General features: G+C 35.4%; 2 protein-coding genes and 1 non-coding gene across 4 annotated transcripts; 2 read left to right on the top strand and 1 right to left on the bottom strand.

Moving 5' to 3' along the window:
• Nucleotides 1-1,263: 1,263 nt before the first annotated feature.
• LOC121791050 (probable LRR receptor-like serine/threonine-protein kinase At1g67720) lies at nt 1,264-4,772 on the top strand. 2 transcript variants are annotated; one of them, XM_042189105.1, is made up of 9 exons: nt 1,264-1,615; nt 2,015-2,561; nt 3,129-3,595; nt 3,671-3,806; nt 3,899-3,970; nt 4,049-4,117; nt 4,193-4,264; nt 4,344-4,415; nt 4,484-4,772. In XM_042189105.1, exons 1-9 carry the CDS (start codon nt 1,522-1,524, stop codon nt 4,521-4,523), a joined length of 1,569 nt encoding a protein of 522 aa, XP_042045039.1. In that variant the 5' UTR covers nt 1,264-1,521; the 3' UTR covers nt 4,524-4,772. The 2 variants fall into 2 exon arrangements, with proteins under 2 accessions (XP_042045039.1, XP_042045040.1); XM_042189106.1 differs by lacking the exon at nt 4,484-4,772 and having other exon boundaries at nt 4,344-4,476.
• A 6,039-nt stretch (nt 4,773-10,811) lies between these two features.
• On the top strand, nt 10,812-11,007 carry LOC121791051. The gene has a single exon (XR_006048462.1). It is a non-coding gene; the product is annotated as a U2 spliceosomal RNA (small nuclear RNA).
• A 3,161-nt stretch (nt 11,008-14,168) lies between these two features.
• On the bottom strand, nt 14,169-14,705 carry LOC121791049 (probable carboxylesterase 2). Its single transcript, XM_042189104.1, has one exon. It carries the CDS (start codon nt 14,703-14,705, stop codon nt 14,169-14,171), a length of 537 nt encoding a protein of 178 aa, XP_042045038.1.
• Nucleotides 14,706-17,451: the final 2,746 nt, after the last annotated feature.

Here is a 17,451-nt window from a genome sequence, read left to right on the forward strand (position 1 = left end):
AATACAAATAATTTTATAGGATTTTAATTGTATAAAATAATTAAGTAAATTAAATTAAATTACAAATACTAATACTCTCTCTGTCCAGTGTCCGCGAATAGAAGTCTCATTTTTCCATTTTAGTCCATCCATGAATAGGAGTCTCGTTTTTCCATTTTAGTCTATCCACGAATAGGAGTCCCGGTTCATTTATACTATAAATGGTAATAGACTTCACATTCCACTAACTCATTCTCATCATATTTCATTTAAAACTAACAAATACAAGTGGGATCTATATACCACTAACTTTTTCCATCCACTTTTCTTAACATTTCTTAAAACTCGTGCCGAAAAGAAATAGTACTCCTATTCGTGGACGGAGGGAGTACAAACTTTAGATATGCAAAAATATATGTAGCCTCATTGTCAGCCTGCCTCGCTGCTCCACCACCATACCTTGTCGCATTGCCGCTTGCCTACCTCGCCGCACTGCCTCGTTATCCGTCTGCTTCGCCAGGCTTGTTGTGGTGTGCTGCATCAATCATTGATTTTCTTCAATTCAAGTATTCATCTTACGAGTATTCATCTTATTGTTTATGTTCAAATTGATTTTGTTTCGATGCTAAATTAAGATATTTCTAGAGATTTTTAAAACTTATTTGGAAAGTATTAGTATCTCTCTATTATACTGTATTACACAATTATGTTGCCAAAATATTTCGGCAGTATTTATTAACAATCACTACAATAACTTTTTTCTAACTAATGAATGATTATATCTAACTCTATTTTTATTAAATGTATGTCTAATTCTACTTTTAATAAATACTAGTAGATGTTTTAATTTAAAATAAATTTTTACAATATGCTTCAAATATAGTAATCAAATTCTATTAAAAATTTACTATGTTTTCCTAAAAAACATAGTTTAATGGCATTTCTGAAAATCTACTTTCCATTGTAGATAATGAATAAATATATGTTTATAATTTGTATTCCGCAAATAGGAGTCAATGCTTTAATCTGGATTTATAAGTGTTAATTACTTTTGATGAGATGGATTTAACGACGGAGTAGGAATAACATAATTATATATGGAGATTTGATAGTTATTTTTAGGATTTAAAATATAATAAGGGGCAATTTAGTACTAAAATAATATGAATAATAAAATAATCGGTTCAAATGAAATCGGTTTGGTTCAATTATAAATTGAAGGCATGAAGTTTGTATGTAGGTATTATGTATGTTTATATTTTCGTAATTAAAGAAGGTGGAGCTGCTGAATTTGGAAGTGGTGATTCCACAAAATTGAGACTCAGACAACCTTAGATCGTTGACCATGTCTGTTTTTTCCCGCGTTTATCAAATAAAAATATGTCATTTCTATGATTCTTTACTTTGCTCCGTCCCAACTTCATCTCTTTCTTGTTCAATTCACCTAACACTGACCCATTCAATTCCCTGTCATCAACTCCAACATCAACTCATACATACCTTTTCAACTCCCTCTCCCTCTAAACCCCGTTTCTCTCTTTCATGTCTACGCTCTTACCATTATCCGCCATGATTCCCACCCGTCTTCTCCTGCTCCTTGCCCTTCTCCCAATCTGCCTCTGCCAATCTCTCCAAGGTCACTATAATTTGATTATTAGTTTTTTTTATTTTTGCATCTTATTTGTGATAAATTGTGATTCTTGATTGATTTTGGACATGGCTCTTTTCGAAATCTAGATGGAATTTGATCTCACTATGCTTTTCCTGTTAAAAATCGGATCTTTATGCTTCCTTTAGGGTTTCTCCTTTCAACTAGTGTTTGTATAGGTTCAGTATTTAAAATGATTAACTGTAAATTAATGCATTTTACACGAAATTTCACCCATTTTGTGGTATCACTTTTCAAATATTGCAACAGATAATAAGGGGTGTTAAAAGTGTTGTTAAAATTGCAAAATGGATGAAAGTTCAAGCACTAGTATTTAGCCCTATTGAAATGAGAAATTATTGGATTTATTTATGTATGTTTTTTCAGGTGTGTTGATTGACTGTGGTGCTGATGTTGGATCGGTGATCAATGGCTTGGAATGGCTGCCGGATTCCGGCTACATATCAGCAGGGAGTTCCAAGGTCATTGCAAGAGAGGATCTGGTCCAGACACTCTTCACCGTCCGATCGTTCCCTCTCTCAAACAACGTTTTCAAGAAGTTCTGCTACGAAATTCCTGTGGATGGAACCAAGAAGTATTTGGTTAGAACAACTTACTACTATGGTGGAGTGAATGGCAATACCAATCCACCGGTGTTTGATCAGATTGTGGATGGGACATTGTGGAGGGTGGTGAACACAACTGAGGATTATTTGAGGCGGGAAGCATCTTACTATGAAGGTGTCTTTATGCCTACCGGGAAGAATCTGAGTGTGTGTGTGGCTGGGAACACGTATACGGATTCAGACCCTTTTATATCTGCTCTTGAGGTTGTGCCTTTGTGGGATCAGTTGTATAATTCCACAGATTTTCGGGCTCATGCTTTGAGCTTGGTGGCTAGGCATAGTTTTGGATACGATGGACCTGTTTTCGGGTGAGTACTTGACTTCTTTTCTGCATTTGGTTTTTGATTTTTTTTTATGAATCATTGTTTAGTACTGAAATGGTGTTTTTGGTCAATTTCTTTGTGTTATTGAAATATTTTGAATGAGGTTGCTGATCTTAGTCTTATTGTATGTGTTATATTTGATTAGGAAATATAATTGAAGATTTGATTATATTGAACAAATATAAATATTCAGGTGGATGGTGGTGTTTTGGTGATAGTTCTTGAGTTCTCTTATTATCAGCCTAGCTATGGTAGAAATTGTATTTGTGATTTCTGAAATGAGTGAAGAATCTTTTTTTTTTTGTGTATCTCTCATATGGTTGAAGCATTGATTCTATTGAACAAATAAAAATTTGTAGGTGGATTGTAATTATGTGCTCTGATCTTTACATTGTTCTAGTTTTACTTAGAATAGGAATTATTGAAACTACATTCTTGATTTTTGCATAATTGGGTTTTTCAGTAATAGTGTAATAATTCAACATTATTTACTTCATAGTGTTGTAACTCATTCATTTCCCTTGCTAAACGTATGCATACGAACTTCACCAGATATCCCGATGATCAGTTCAATCGCTACTGGCAGCCGTTCGGAGCAGATGCGTTCCCCCTATCAAATCCACAAGACCTTGCTGTTTCTGGCATCTGGAACCTTCCTCCGCAGAAAGTGTTTCATACACGACTGTCAAAGAGCCTTGTCGAGCCTCTGACGCTGAACTGGCCCCCCGGCCCTCTACCTGGTGGAGTAAATTACTCCATTGCTCTTTACTTTGCTGACGATCATGCCTCCGACTCAAACAACTCTAGGGCGATGGACATAACCATAAACAGTGTCCCTTATTACCGTAACTTGATCAGAACTCCAGTTGGTCTTGTGGTATTTTCGAGCCAGTGGCCTCTTGCTGGAATCACAAATCTGACCTTGACTCCTGCACCCGGCTCGACTGCCGGTCCTCTGATCAACGCTGGAGAGGTCTATCAAGTGATTCCCTCAGGAGGGAAGACTCTCGCCCGTGATGGTATGATCCGCTCCTATGCAATAATCCGTATATCAATGCTTCCTTCAACTGAGATTTCAATTTTTTTTTCCACAGTGATTGCTATGATAGACTTAAGAAATCATTTCCACAACGCTCCAGCTGATTGGAGTGGCGATCCATGTCTGCCAAGTCGGTATACATGGACTGGAGTCACTTGCTCCTACGGACCTAGAATTCGTATACTCTCTCTGTGAGTAGGATCTTACTATATACTGTATATGTTTATCCCGTGATAATCAAACAGAGTCAAGCTTACTCCTCTCTTTCCCGATTGCTGCACAGGAATCTGACGAGCATGGGGCTTGTGGGATTGATCTCACCTCGCATTTCTAGGCTGACTGCACTGTCTAGCATGTGAGTGAATTTCTAAATACACAGTTCTATCCATGTCTTCTCGTTGTTGGGACATTGATGGCTTCTCGTTTTCGACAGCTTGCTGGGAAACAACAGCTTGTCAGGAACCATTCCAGACCTCAGTTCATTGAAGGCAGTGCAGAATTTGTGAGTGAAACTCAGCACATTTAGATTGTGTTCCTTTTCCGTCCTCAAGTCAAACACGAACCGTTTCTGTTTCAGGCATCTGCAGGACAATCGTCTAGGTGGAATCATTCCTCCGTCTTTGGGGAGCTTGCAGAACCTACGCGAAGTGTAAGTTTGAATCCCACCAACGTGTTAATCTCTCTTGAAAATATTGGAACAAAATCTGATTCTGGTTTTCGTTGCACAGCTTCTTGCAGAACAACAATCTAACGGGTCAAGTTCCGCCCAATCTAAAAGGAAAAGAAGGATTGGCACTGAGGTAACTGTCTAGTCTAGCCTTTCTACCACGCCCCGTCTGATCAATCCAACGTGTCTTTTCTTATCCAGGTACACGCCGGGGAATCCTTTGCTGATTCTGCCACCATGAGATCGTCACTCCACCAACATTCGCCTGGTCGTAAACTGCGATGATCAGATCAAATGTACATTATTTTTTTTTTGTAAAGAAAAAGATGAATTGTTTGAATGTTTTGAGCAGAGTCTTAGGATTGCTAGCCATATTTTGAGCACATAGTAAGCTTCTCAAATCTCAATCAACCTTGTAAAATTAAAAGTAGAATAAACTACAGCTGTTTCTCGTGATAATGATTGATTAATTATTGTTTGTTTTAATTTACTTAATTGCTTTATGGTTTTTAGTTTTTACTTAGTAAAATTGCATTGACAATGACAGGTTACATAAGGTGATAATAAGGACATAGTTTTATTTTAGTGTTTTGCCGTTTCCCCAAGTAAGTTAAAAAGATATTCATTCTCTTTTTATACAAACTCTATTAAATTTGGTTATTTTTTTAGAAATTGACAAAAGTATTTTAGATTCTTTTCATTGAGATGATATGATTTAATAATATAAAGCAATAAGTTGATTAGAACATAGTAGTTATATCTCTACTAAAAATTGATTATATGTAAATAACATATATATTGTTTTGAAAGTATAACTAAATTATTTAAATAAAAATAATTGTAAACATAACTCTTATTCCTATTTTATTTTATTTTTAAAAAGCCAAGCCATCTATTTCAAATAATTCGAATTTCAAGAAAATGAACTTTGAGTTGAAATAGAATTTTTTTATAAAATGAATGAAATTTAATATTTGAATCATATCGTTGTTGACCCATAATTATAACGATGATTCTTTGTAATGATCTACTAAGGGATGAATAGGAGAAATAAGGCTCCCATATATATATATATATATATATATATAGGGTTTTGATCTATGCAAAACTAGATTTAAATACAGAAACGCAGAACAATATCATAATTAGGTCACTTTTAGGTCATAATTAGGTAATTTTTAGGTCATGCTAACAAAGCATGACCTAAAACGATCTTAGCATGACATTAAACCTAAATATTATAATATGACCTAAAATTGCTTAATTATGACCTTCCGTTTTTTTGGTTAATTATTGACCATTAGATCATCTAATCCTAGGGCCAAGATTTGGTCTGCATTTCTGGATTTAAACACATACTTATTTTGATCATCTCCCTATATATATATATATATATATATATATGGGAGCCTTATTCTCCTATTCATCCCTTAGTAGATCCAATATTCTTCTAAATATGGATCGTTAGATCTGATTCATCAACAGTCCGGATGGATGCTTGATTTTTAAACCCGCGTTGCATTATAAGGCGGATTGTGTGCATTATAAGAGTAATTTAGTAAAGAAATGAAAATAGGAACCGCCAGAATATGGAAGGTCCGAAATTTAAGCAAGCTGATGAATTCAACCCTTCCATCGAATAATTCTCTCTCATTCAACACGCTCTAACTTCCTCTCCACTCTTCCGCCTTTCCCTCTCCCCATCTTCTGATAATCATCAAACCCTAGCCGCCCTTTTTATCACACAATAGTCGTTTTCTCAGTTAGAAGCCGACGCAAAATTTGACACCAATCTTCTAGATCCCGTTACCCACCCTCCACCAGTGCAAACATCGAACCCTAACCGCCAACACCGGTGCTGTCGTATTCACCAAGTCAACAAGGTATGTGTGAAAAAGGCCGACTAGAAGTCGAATTCATCAATTTTTAGACACGAAAAGCAATGATTTCAACATCGACTAGGTTGCGACTTTTTTAATTCAAAAATTAGTAGTCGTTTTGGTCCCGGTTTTATCTATATCCGAAGCGCAAACATTGTTTTGGGTTTAAAATGATGGATTCGAGTATCTTATTTCTTTTTGTTATGATAGATTCACAATGTCTAAACGAGGTCGTCCGTCGCGCTCTCAACCTACACAAGCTGCAGGTATAATTGTGTGTATAATTGCGTCAGTTGATTGAGTGTAAAAAATGAGTGTATAATTACTTCAGTTTCTTCGGCATGAATTAGGCTTGCATTGTGCGCATTAGTTAATGGCTGGAAGGGTAATTGCCGAAAGGGTAATTGCTGGACAGTTTTGTGCGCATTAGTTAATCTAAAATTTACATTATTGATGTGTTGGGATGCATTATTTGTTAAATATTTTGCATTATGTACCCGGTTACTTGCTGTTGTGGGAAAATTGGATATTGGAAGATACATATGTGCATTATTTGGTTTAGACAATGCATTATGTAGCAGTTAATTGTCATTATTTGCTGTATATTATGCATTATGAGAGGTATTGTGTACATGGGTTATAATCAACTCAGTGAAGATTACATATGTGCATTATTTGGTTTAGGCAGTGCATTATGTAGCAGGTAAGTGTCATTATTTGGAGTATATTATGCATTATGAAATGTATTGTATATATGGGTTAATCAACTCGGTGAAGATTACATATGTGCATTATTTGGTTTAGGCAGTGCATTATGTAGCAGGTAATTGTCATTATTTGCAGTATATTAGGCATTATGTGAGGTATTGTGTATATTGGTTAATCAACTCAGTGAAGATTCAAAGTGCGCATTTGTTGTTTAAAATGATCTATTATTGAAGTTTTGGGATGCATTATTTGCCCATTATTTTGCATTATGTGTCTGCTTACTGGAGGTTGTGGGAAAAGTGTTGAATGGAAATTACCTATGTGTATTATTTGCCCGATGCTGTGCATTATATACCAAATAAGTGTCATTATTTGCAATATATTATGCATTATGAGAATTGTTGATTATTAGTTTATCAAAAATCTTACATTATTCATGTTCTGTGCTGATGCATTATTTTGGAAGTATTGTACATTATTTTCCTGCGTGCTGGGTGGTGTGGGAAAATTATTGAATGCAATATAAATATGTGCATTATATGATTTGTCTTGCGAATTATGGGTCAAGTTTTGGTCATTCTTTACAGAATAGTAGTCATTATGAAGAGTATTGTGTATATATGTGAATTAATTCAGTGAACTTCAACTGTCGCATTATTTGAATTCATAAGTGCATGCATGCTGTCGTTAGTATTATTCATTATAAAGCTCATATCATGTTGTATTCTGTTTTAATGCTAATTTTCTGATGTTTTATGTTGTTGGGTCCATATCAGAGAAGCAGGTACGACTCGACATCGACGAAGCAGTCGACGATGTAATTGTCAAGTATTTTGCATTATGTACCTGGTTACTTGCTGGTGTAGGAAAATGGGTGAATGGAAGATACATATGTGCATTATTTGATTGAGGTTATGCATTATGTAGCAAGTAATTGTCATTATTTGCAGTATATTATGCAGTATGAGAGGTATTGTGTTTATGGGTGAATTAACTCAGTGAAGATTCAAAGTGCGCATTTGTTGATTAAAAAGTTGCAATATTGAAGTTTTGGGATGCATTATTTGCCAAGTATTTTGCATTATACCTATGTGCATTATTTGCCCGATGCTGTGCATTATATAGCAAATAAGTGTCATTATTTGCAATATATTATGCATTATGAGAATTGTTGTTTATTAGTTTATCAAAAAATTTACATTATTTATGTTTTGTGCTGCATTATTTGCAAGTATTGTGCATTATTTGCCTGCGTGCTAGGTGGTGTGGGAAAATTATTCAATGGAATATAAATATGTGCATTATTTGATTTATGTTGCGCATTATGTATCAAGTTGTTATCATTATTTGCAGTATAGTATGCATTATAAAGAGTATTGTGTATATGGGTGAATTAACTCAGTGAAGCTTCAAAGTGCGCATTATTTTAATGAATAAGTGCATGTTGTCATTAGTATTATGCATTATAAAGCTCACTTCATGCATTATTATGTTTTTAATAATAAATTTCTGATGTTTTATGTGGTGACAATGCCATGGAGGAACAACGTAGTAACAATGGAGACGGGGGTGTACGTCATGCGCCATATGGAGACGTACTTCGGTGAGAAGGAGAAGGATTGGGAGTGCTGGCTGAGCGCAAAAGGGACAAAAAGCTTAGAGATGTTTAGAATCAGGTTTGCAAAGATGCTCCTTACATGTGCGCACAACACCAGAGGTAGCACAAACCAGTCTAAAGCCACGAGGTATTGGAGAGAGAGACCGACCAAGTTCAACTTCGAGCAGTGGGTCGTGAATTATGGGCTGGAGTGAGTGAGAGTTTCGGCTTGGGTGATGTAGGTTGATGGGTTAATTAATAGCTGGAGTGATTATTTAAACTGTACGTTTTTAGTAGACACATGATGGAAAGTGAACACAACCACCTTATGGCGTGGTATATTTTTAACAACTTATTATGTGTGTTTTTCTATAAGAAACTGATTTTGGGACTATGCATTATGAATCAAGTATTTGCCATTATTCTGCAATATAGTATGTGCATTATTTGTTTGAGGTTGTGCATTATGTATAAAGCAGTTGTCATTATTTGCAATATAGTATGCATTATGATAATTATTGTGTATATGGGTGAATTGCTGCTTTTGTCATTATCAGGCGTGTGCGCATTAGTTGATTGCAGCTGTGTATATGGTGAAGGGGCACCATGGGATTATTATTGTTTTTTGTGATTTTGGAGATACTACATTTTTACTTGAATGTGTAAATTAGTTGGATTGGATTTTAATATAAAAGGTTTTTGTTTCACCTATGATTTGAGGGAAGTCAAATTGCAAGGGTGGGTTCTATACTTACTATGTTGAGGGAAAAAGAAAAAGAAAATGAAAAAGAAAGCATAATACACTGCTAACTGTTCTGCTTAATTTAATGGATATACATACGTATGCAGGTGTGTCTTGGATCACCTAAATCCTAAAAAGTCATCACAATTAGCTTTGAAAATATTATCACCTAATAAAAAGTCTATGTGCTGTTATATTATTGAACCAATTTATTTCACCAACTTTTTTTTATTTAAATAGAGAATTCAACCAGTCTGTATCTTACTAAACAAAGCTCATTCCTTCTACAAAAACACAGTGGACCGAAAAAGAAAATTCGTGATTCAACAGATATATTGCTTTTAAATAATTTTTGTTTGTTAAGAGACCATAAGGATGGTAATAAGCGATTTAGCAGTAACATTTTTTGTGACATAAAAATACTTACTAGTATTTTTTATCATATGGAAATTCATAGTGAAAATTAGTACTATATGGCTAATATTAGTGGATTTTTTACATAACTCTAAATAATACGCTGTTAGGGTGGAGGAACAAGAAATTAGATCTGGGAATAGTCTTAAAAACACTTTTTGTTCAAAAAAATAACTTTGATTCATCAAGATGTTTGTGTTTCTTCGATGTTAATCCAGGTCATCGTTTAACCTTTCCTTGCTATTTTGATGCAGTTTGGTCCTCGTCGAAGCCTTGTGTCTCATGCCAAGGAGCCCTATTCAAGGTGCAGCTCTTGAAGCTTCTTTGATTAATCTTTTCTAACATCAAACTCATACATAGATTTCATTCATATTACTTTTCTTGATTTACTCTTTCCCTTCATGTATAAGCTATAGCCATACATGAGTATCTGTATCTGCAAATTGTGGCCATTTAATATGGAAATATTTGTATCTGCAAACATATGATAATATAAGTATGTCAATTTACATCTCTATAATTAACATATCTTTTTTGCGGATGAATCTTTGCCCATATAGCAATAGAGAATGTAAAAAAAAGTTCCAAAAAAGGATTAATCTAATAACCATGGGAAGCTATCAAAAGTGAAATCAACCGAAGACTTCACTAATTTATTTTCTTTTGTTTTTAACACTTACATAAAGATATATTTTGATTGTCTTATTATGTACTATAGTTCAATATAATTTTCACCCTAGTTACTATTAAAAATAACACAACATTTAGTCAAATTTATAATTTTCTCACTATTTCTAAATTTCTAATACACTGTAATCACCATTAAATTGAAATTTTGGAATTTGGGCTAACCCATTGAGCCATTTGGACTTGAAAACTAACACGAGAAATTAACTTTATAACACATAAGTAATTAAGTGGTATTTCAATTTGAGACTAATATATACTTAGAGAAGTAACAATACACATTTTTAAACTTTTATATGTGAACATTTTATTTTAAGCGTTAGAAGTAAAACTTTTGAATATAATATTATATTAAAACACATTGTTCATAAAAAGTTTTTAGAATTCACTAAATTTCGGACATGTCTTGTTGGATTATGAGTTATTCCCACATCGAAATGAATAAAGGAAGGAAGAGCAGACCATGTAGTATAAAATCATGGGCCAGTTTTTGAAAAACTCATACCTTTCTCGGCCTTTTGGCTAAGATCAAGTGTAGTATCTGTTCTTATCAGTTTAATATCTGATACGTGGACCATTGGTTCACACGATATTAAATTTATTTTTTGAGGGGAAAGATCCGTCAAAGTAGCTTGCTACTTGGGTTTTCATGTATCGCCTTTGTGTTGCACTATTGCATTGGCCAGGCGCACCCCACCATTTTTTAGTTTAAGTGTTTGTTTTTAGGAATTTTTTGGGCTTCTTGTTTTAAGGATATGAATACCTACTGAATAAATGACAGTTACATAAAACTGGTGGCTTCGTGAAGCAGTCATGATCGCTCATATCTCTGTATCCTTGATCTCTAGGAGACATGAAACCACATCTGGCTGATGAACCATGGCTGCCTTGCTAGAGCGTGATTAACAGCTCCTCAGTTTGGGTTTCCAGCTTGTTGTGCAGTAGATGATCGTCCAAGGCAGCTCTGACAAACAAACACAATCTTTTTGTTTTTCAACTTTTGTGATATCTGTATTTATTTCAGGTTTTCATCATTTCATAATCATTGTATAGGAGCTGTGACCTTTGATGAGCACATGGTCAACCCTTCCAAATTATTGCATTAGATTAAGTGTTTGCCCCAGCTACTGAATATCCTTTGAAGGATATGTATGTTGAAAGAAAATGTAAATGGGCAAAGCATCTATTTACTCGAGGGTTATCGCCACTAAAATACATTAACTTTAAAGGAATCAAAATGAATTTCCTATAATGTAACTAACGGATTCGATTGTGGACTGATGAAGTTGATTGTGAACTAAATTTTTCTATCATGGGGTGTTAGTTACAGATTTGGGATTTCGTTTTCAATCGATTTGATGCTCATTTTATCATGTTTGATTGTATATACGATTGTTTATATTGTACACATTAGTTTAGTTAAAACAACTTTGATTCATCAAGATGTGTGTGTTTTTGATTCAACTTTCTTCACAGTTGCATGAAATTTTAATATGAACAAAGAATTCTACGACTCCTTCAGTATTTTTGTTAGTTGCTAGTGTACAGAGAGAGCATTACAATCAACAAATTAAAAGCCTTTTTATATTTGGGCCATATCCAACTTGCTATGAATTTTTTTAGCTCATAATATGTTAATACACAAAAGTTGTAAAATGCAATAAAAAGCTCTCCATTTCGTTGTGGATCCACTACATATCTTTGGGATGACAAATCCAAGCGGGTTGGGTCATTATCGGGTATATCCCCGAACTTGATTTCTGCTACTTTCAAATCTAAACACGATATGCACAAGACCTGAACCCGTTAACTACGCGATATAATTGTCAGGATTATACCACTGATTGCACACACTGAAACAAGAAATGTAAAGCACTCTAAGCGATTACGTGGTTCGGCAAAGGTTGCCTACATCCACGGACTCATGAAGTTTATTGATTCAACACTCTCAAGAAGACGACTCTCACACTTACAAATTGAATGCCCTAAGCTAATCTCAAGCTAGAGCTCAATAACCCCCAATTCGTTGTGTGTGTATGTGTATGTGTTTTCACTCTCTGCTTTTTGAATCAGTGAAATCGAGCTAAATATATGAAAGATTACAAGTTGAGATAACCAACTAACTCCAAAACTAAAATCAGTTACAACTGCCATTTCACCAACGGCTAGTTTCAGCTCTTGAATGAGCTTCAACACTTGTTCCTTTCCCTGAGCTCCCAACGGCTCTTGACAGTAGCTTCAGTTCAATCTTCTACTTCATATTTGCAAAGGGCATGATCCCACAATAATATGAGTTCACATAACACGATAACGATCCAAAAACCTAATTAACGTGATTAAAATCTGAAATTACACGATTTAAAATATGGTTTACATAATAAGACCTTGTTACCTGATTAAACTTGATTTTTATATATCAGGTTTATATGATTTAAACATGATTTATATGAATATAGAGAATAAAGCTAAAATATAAATTTTAAGAAAAAATTCAAATAATTAGTAGAATGATTTTTTAATGGGTTACCCAAACCCAACTCAAAATTATCGGTTTCTAACATGAAGTGAAAGGCAGGAAGAAAATAACTTTGAATAGGAACTCGGAACTGGATAAGAATCGAAACAAAATAACTTGAAAGACTGAAACAACCGAAAGAAAATAATCCTCCAAAGAGACCAAGTAATCTTCCTATGGAGGCCTCGATTAATATCGCCAACAAATTTGATTGCTCTTGGATGCCTTCTTCCAGTCCTCCACGTAATAAATACTCTCCCCATTCCATAATAGATGACACACTTGGTAATGACACGTGATTTTAAGAGATATTGTTTTGTGTGTTAAGTGGAGAGAGAAAATAACACTCCCCCATCAATAACTAGATGTAGTCTCTGTAATGGCTTGGCAGACCTTGAACCTTCTATGGTTGTCCTACGGTCACCACTAGCTAGGGAAGTCGAGGTGGCGACGACGAACTAGGTAGTGTTGGTGGTGCCTCTGTTATCTCTTAAATTTTGTCTCACATTGACTAGGTAAAGATCTCATCTAATCTATATAAGAGTGGATAATCTTCCCTCTTATAAGGCCTTTAAAGGGGGTGAATGACTCATTTGTAATATGGTATTATAGCGGGCTTAAATGATGATGAATCTCTTTATCTCTTTACCTCACGAGTGGAAGTGCAATGCTAATTCCGGCCCACATAGATGATGGTTCTCTTGTCTTGCCTACCCACATGATGGAAGTGATGATGGTTCTCTTGTCTTACCTACCCACGTAATGGAAGTTCGACATGTCATTCCGGTCCACCCATGCAGGGTGTTAAAATATCTTAAATAACTCTCGCCCTTAAGAGGGTCTCAAATCCATTTCTATTCCGTCTTTATCCATTCACCATTCTTCTAACTCAGAATTAATGTTTGACTTTAACCGTGGTATCATTCATCACTTCTTCGCTAGTTTTTATCCAACCTAGTTTATTATTTAGATCTCTAAAAAAATTGTCTCATCTTTACATGTTAATCCACCCGTCAAATTAATCTCATCTGCTAAAAATGAAAGTTACTCTCAGTTTGTTTACTCACTTTATATCATTTTTCTTTTACTTTATTCACATTTTTTTACTCAGGCTTTTACTTACTCACAATAATTTATTAGTGACTAAAGTCCCAAAATGGTCCTTAACATATTGCTTTTTTTTTTACCAAAACATTATCTTTTGAATCATTTGGTCCCTCACATTTGAAATCGGATCACATTTGATCCATTTTGGACGGTTCTGTCAAATTTTTGACGGTTTTAATTACCGGATCACAAATCCGTCACTAACTGGGAGAAACTGATCCGTCACTAAACCGTCACTAATCTCCGTCACTAATCCATCCACTTCTTGAACTCCTCAGCCGTTTCGCGTCCAATCGGATCCAAAGGCGGGGCAATTCAGGAACATCCCTTCCAAATTGAAACCCTCCGGATTCTCCAACCCGCATTGCGATATTGTGTGCTATATTCCCGCCAGCGCTGTCCCCGCCTAAATACACACTCTTCAGATCGGCGAATTCGTTGATCCATTCCTCCTCGCCCTCGGCGATCCACTTGAGAGCGCGCCATGAATCCTCGAACGCGATCGGGAGCGGGAATTCAGGGGCTAATCGGTAATTTACCGAGACGGCGACGACGTTGGCTTGAGTGACTAAGCGATTGAGGTGCTTATGATAGAGCGGGGGGAAGGCGGATTCGACGATGAAGCCGCCGCCGTGGTAGTAGACGAGAAGCGGGAGCTTTTTGGTAGGATCGGCGTTGGGCGGGAGGTAAATCCGAGCTGGATCTAGTGAAGGGGAAGCGACATATTTGCCGACTGCGATGGAAGGGAAGAGTTCATCGAGAATTTTGTCCATTGATGATTAGTGTTTTTGTTAGTTTCTCACTGGGATTATCATTCTTATATACGCAATTGATGGTATCGTTCTTATATACGCAATTGATGATTATCACTTGGATTTGTGACGGATTTGTGACGGATCAGTTTCTCCCAGTTAGTGACGGATTAACGACGGATTTGTGACCCGATAATTAAAACCGTAAAAAATTTGACGGAACCGTCCAAAATGGACCAAATGTGAGGGACCGAATAATTCAAAAGATAATGTTTTGGACAAAAAAATGCATTATGTTAAGGACCAAATTGGGACTTTAGTCTTTATTAGTACTATCTTACTTTATTCACATTTTATCTTTCTTTGTTTAGATGTACTCCCTCCGTCCTAGATAGTTTGTCCAATTTTTTCATTTCGGTCCGTCCCACATAGTTTGTCCCATTTCACTTTTTACCATTTTTGGTAGTGAATCTCATATTCCACTAATTCATTCCTAATCACATTTATTATAAAACTAATATATAAAAGTAGGATCCACATTCCACTACCTTTTTCAACTCACTTTCAATACATTTCTTCAAATCTGTGCTCTGTCAAAGTGAGACAAACTATCTAGGACGGAGGGAATTTAATTTACCAATTTTCACATTAAAGTCTGTATCTTACATCAATGAAACTATTTTAGTAGATGAATCATACTCCCTTCGTAACACAATAATATTCATTATTTTCTTTTTAATTTGTCTCACAGGGATGTGCACTTTCTATTTTTGAAAACTATATTCTCTCTATTGAGGTGAAACTCATTCTCTAATAATAATGCTTTAATTATTTTTTCTTTCTATCCCTCTCATCCTTTACCAATTATTCATTAAAACTCGTGTTCAACCAAAAGTGCATATTCTTGTGGGATGGATGGAGTATAATTAAATACCCTAGTAAGAGATTGTATTAAAATGACAATATACCACCAATTAGGACTCTTAGATTTAGGAACAGATTCAATCTTAGCCTGCCACGTGACAGACTTGCTTGCTTTTGTATCACAGATTGTTTGATTATCTCTAATTTCGTATCGCAGATTGTTTGGAATCATATGTCGAGCTGCTTGTCTATGTATCATAGATTGTTTTCCTATGTATATAGAAGATTGCTTGGTTAGATTGTCATTTTAATTATAGTGTCACCATAGTGCTTTGATTTCGTATCGCAGATTGTTCGGAACCATATGTCAAGTTGCTTGCCTATGTATCGCAGATTACATGCTACATTGTTGTGAAGTTGCCACTTTAAAATTAGTGTCGGACTAACGCATGGGATGGGATCCCCTGCTGTGGTAGGGAGCACAGCAGGGGCGGCTGCTCCTCACAAAAAAAATTTTATATTAATTTTTTTAATAATTCAAATTTATTATTAAAAAATTTGTATGTGAGAGGGCAGCACAGGTGCTGTGCTCCCCACTAGAGCAGGGGATCCCATCCCATAACTCATCTCCTTTTAAGTGTAGTTAAATCCAACAATCAAATTAAAGATGAAATTAAATCCAACTTCTTTTAGTCCCCAATTGTTTACTAAGCCTCCAAAAACGGACACTTCGCGAAAATAAAATGTGATTTTAATTATTTTATGATTTAGTTATTGATGCAAATGAGGAGGCTACAGTACATTTTTCTTATTATAAATGTCTATAAATTCGTTAACTATGAATTACAGCCAGATTAGTGGCGCAGCTTCCACTATATATAGCCTTCCTTTTTTTTTATGTGATTTTCAACTATATTCATTCTTCAAACTTTTGATTAACGAATTCGCAAGTTATCTATGAAGCCTACGTAGGGCACTGAAATAATTTCACTCGGGATCAACCTACCTACCTCACATTATTATTAGTTACTTATGACTATCACAATATATTATCACACCTCCTTCCAACTAACTTCTCTATGAAATTTCTAGGCCATCTCTCCCTTGATTTCTCTTCCAAATATTTATGGCTAAATTTTCACAACCCAAAATCTTGGGTGTACAATCTCTTTTTAAAATACTGAAAGAAAATTAAAAAAAAAAACTAAAAATTCATATCAAATGACCCTTTTCAAAAAAATTACTGTTTTACTTCAACAAAGAGAACTAAAATTGTTGCATTACCCAAGAATTTATTTATTTCATATTAAAAGGATATTCAATACACTAATTTCAACAATTCTATTGATGAGAGTCGAGACCATATTAATAATTAGGTACCTTTGGACAACACTTTCCCCAAATTCATTGAGTACGAATTCAGAAAATGCAACAATAATTTGCCAAATATTCGTGTATTCTAACGTTTCAAATATTTAGCCATAATCTAATTACTAGTGTAATATTTTGGCAAAACACAATTAATAAAATAATGAATGTGTACATTTAAACTTTAAATGAAAGAAAAAAAAACTCCATTAACAATTACTACAAAAGTTGGATCACTCCCTGGCCCAGCCTTGTCTCACAATGGCGGGTCTCCGGCAACACCACCGTCCTCCGCTGCCGCCCAAACTCCTTCACCGCGAAGCTTCTCCTCCTCCTCACCCTCCTCCCCTCTCCCTCGCCCTCTTCGCCTTCCTCCTCCAATGGCGCGGCGGCGGCATCGATGATCCCATCTCCCAATGGTCTCCCGATGGATCTCACAAATTTCCCGGCATGGATTCCTCCCCTCTCTCACCGTCTCCCACTCATCTGATTGCACCACGCTCTTCGGCCACTCCACTACCACCTCATTTCCCTA

This window comes from Salvia splendens, unplaced genomic scaffold, assembly GCF_004379255.2.
Source record: "Salvia splendens isolate huo1 unplaced genomic scaffold, SspV2 ctg709, whole genome shotgun sequence".
In the NCBI taxonomy this organism is placed as follows: domain Eukaryota; kingdom Viridiplantae; phylum Streptophyta; class Magnoliopsida; order Lamiales; family Lamiaceae; genus Salvia; species Salvia splendens.

Excerpts from the sequence above, each read along its gene's own strand:
- LOC121791050 (XM_042189105.1), top strand. The coding sequence starts at position 1,522 with ATGTCTACGCTCTTACCATTATCCGCCATGATTCCCACCCGTCTTCTC. Across the intron at positions 3,971-4,048 it reads CTGACTGCACTGTCTAGCAT|CTTGCTGGGAAACAACAGCT; the intron begins GTGAGTGAATTT and ends CGTTTTCGACAG. Across the intron at positions 4,265-4,343 it reads TTGCAGAACCTACGCGAAGT|CTTCTTGCAGAACAACAATC; the intron begins GTAAGTTTGAAT and ends TTCGTTGCACAG.
- LOC121791049 (XM_042189104.1), bottom strand. The coding sequence starts at position 14,705 with ATGGACAAAATTCTCGATGAACTCTTCCCTTCCATCGCAGTCGGCAAA.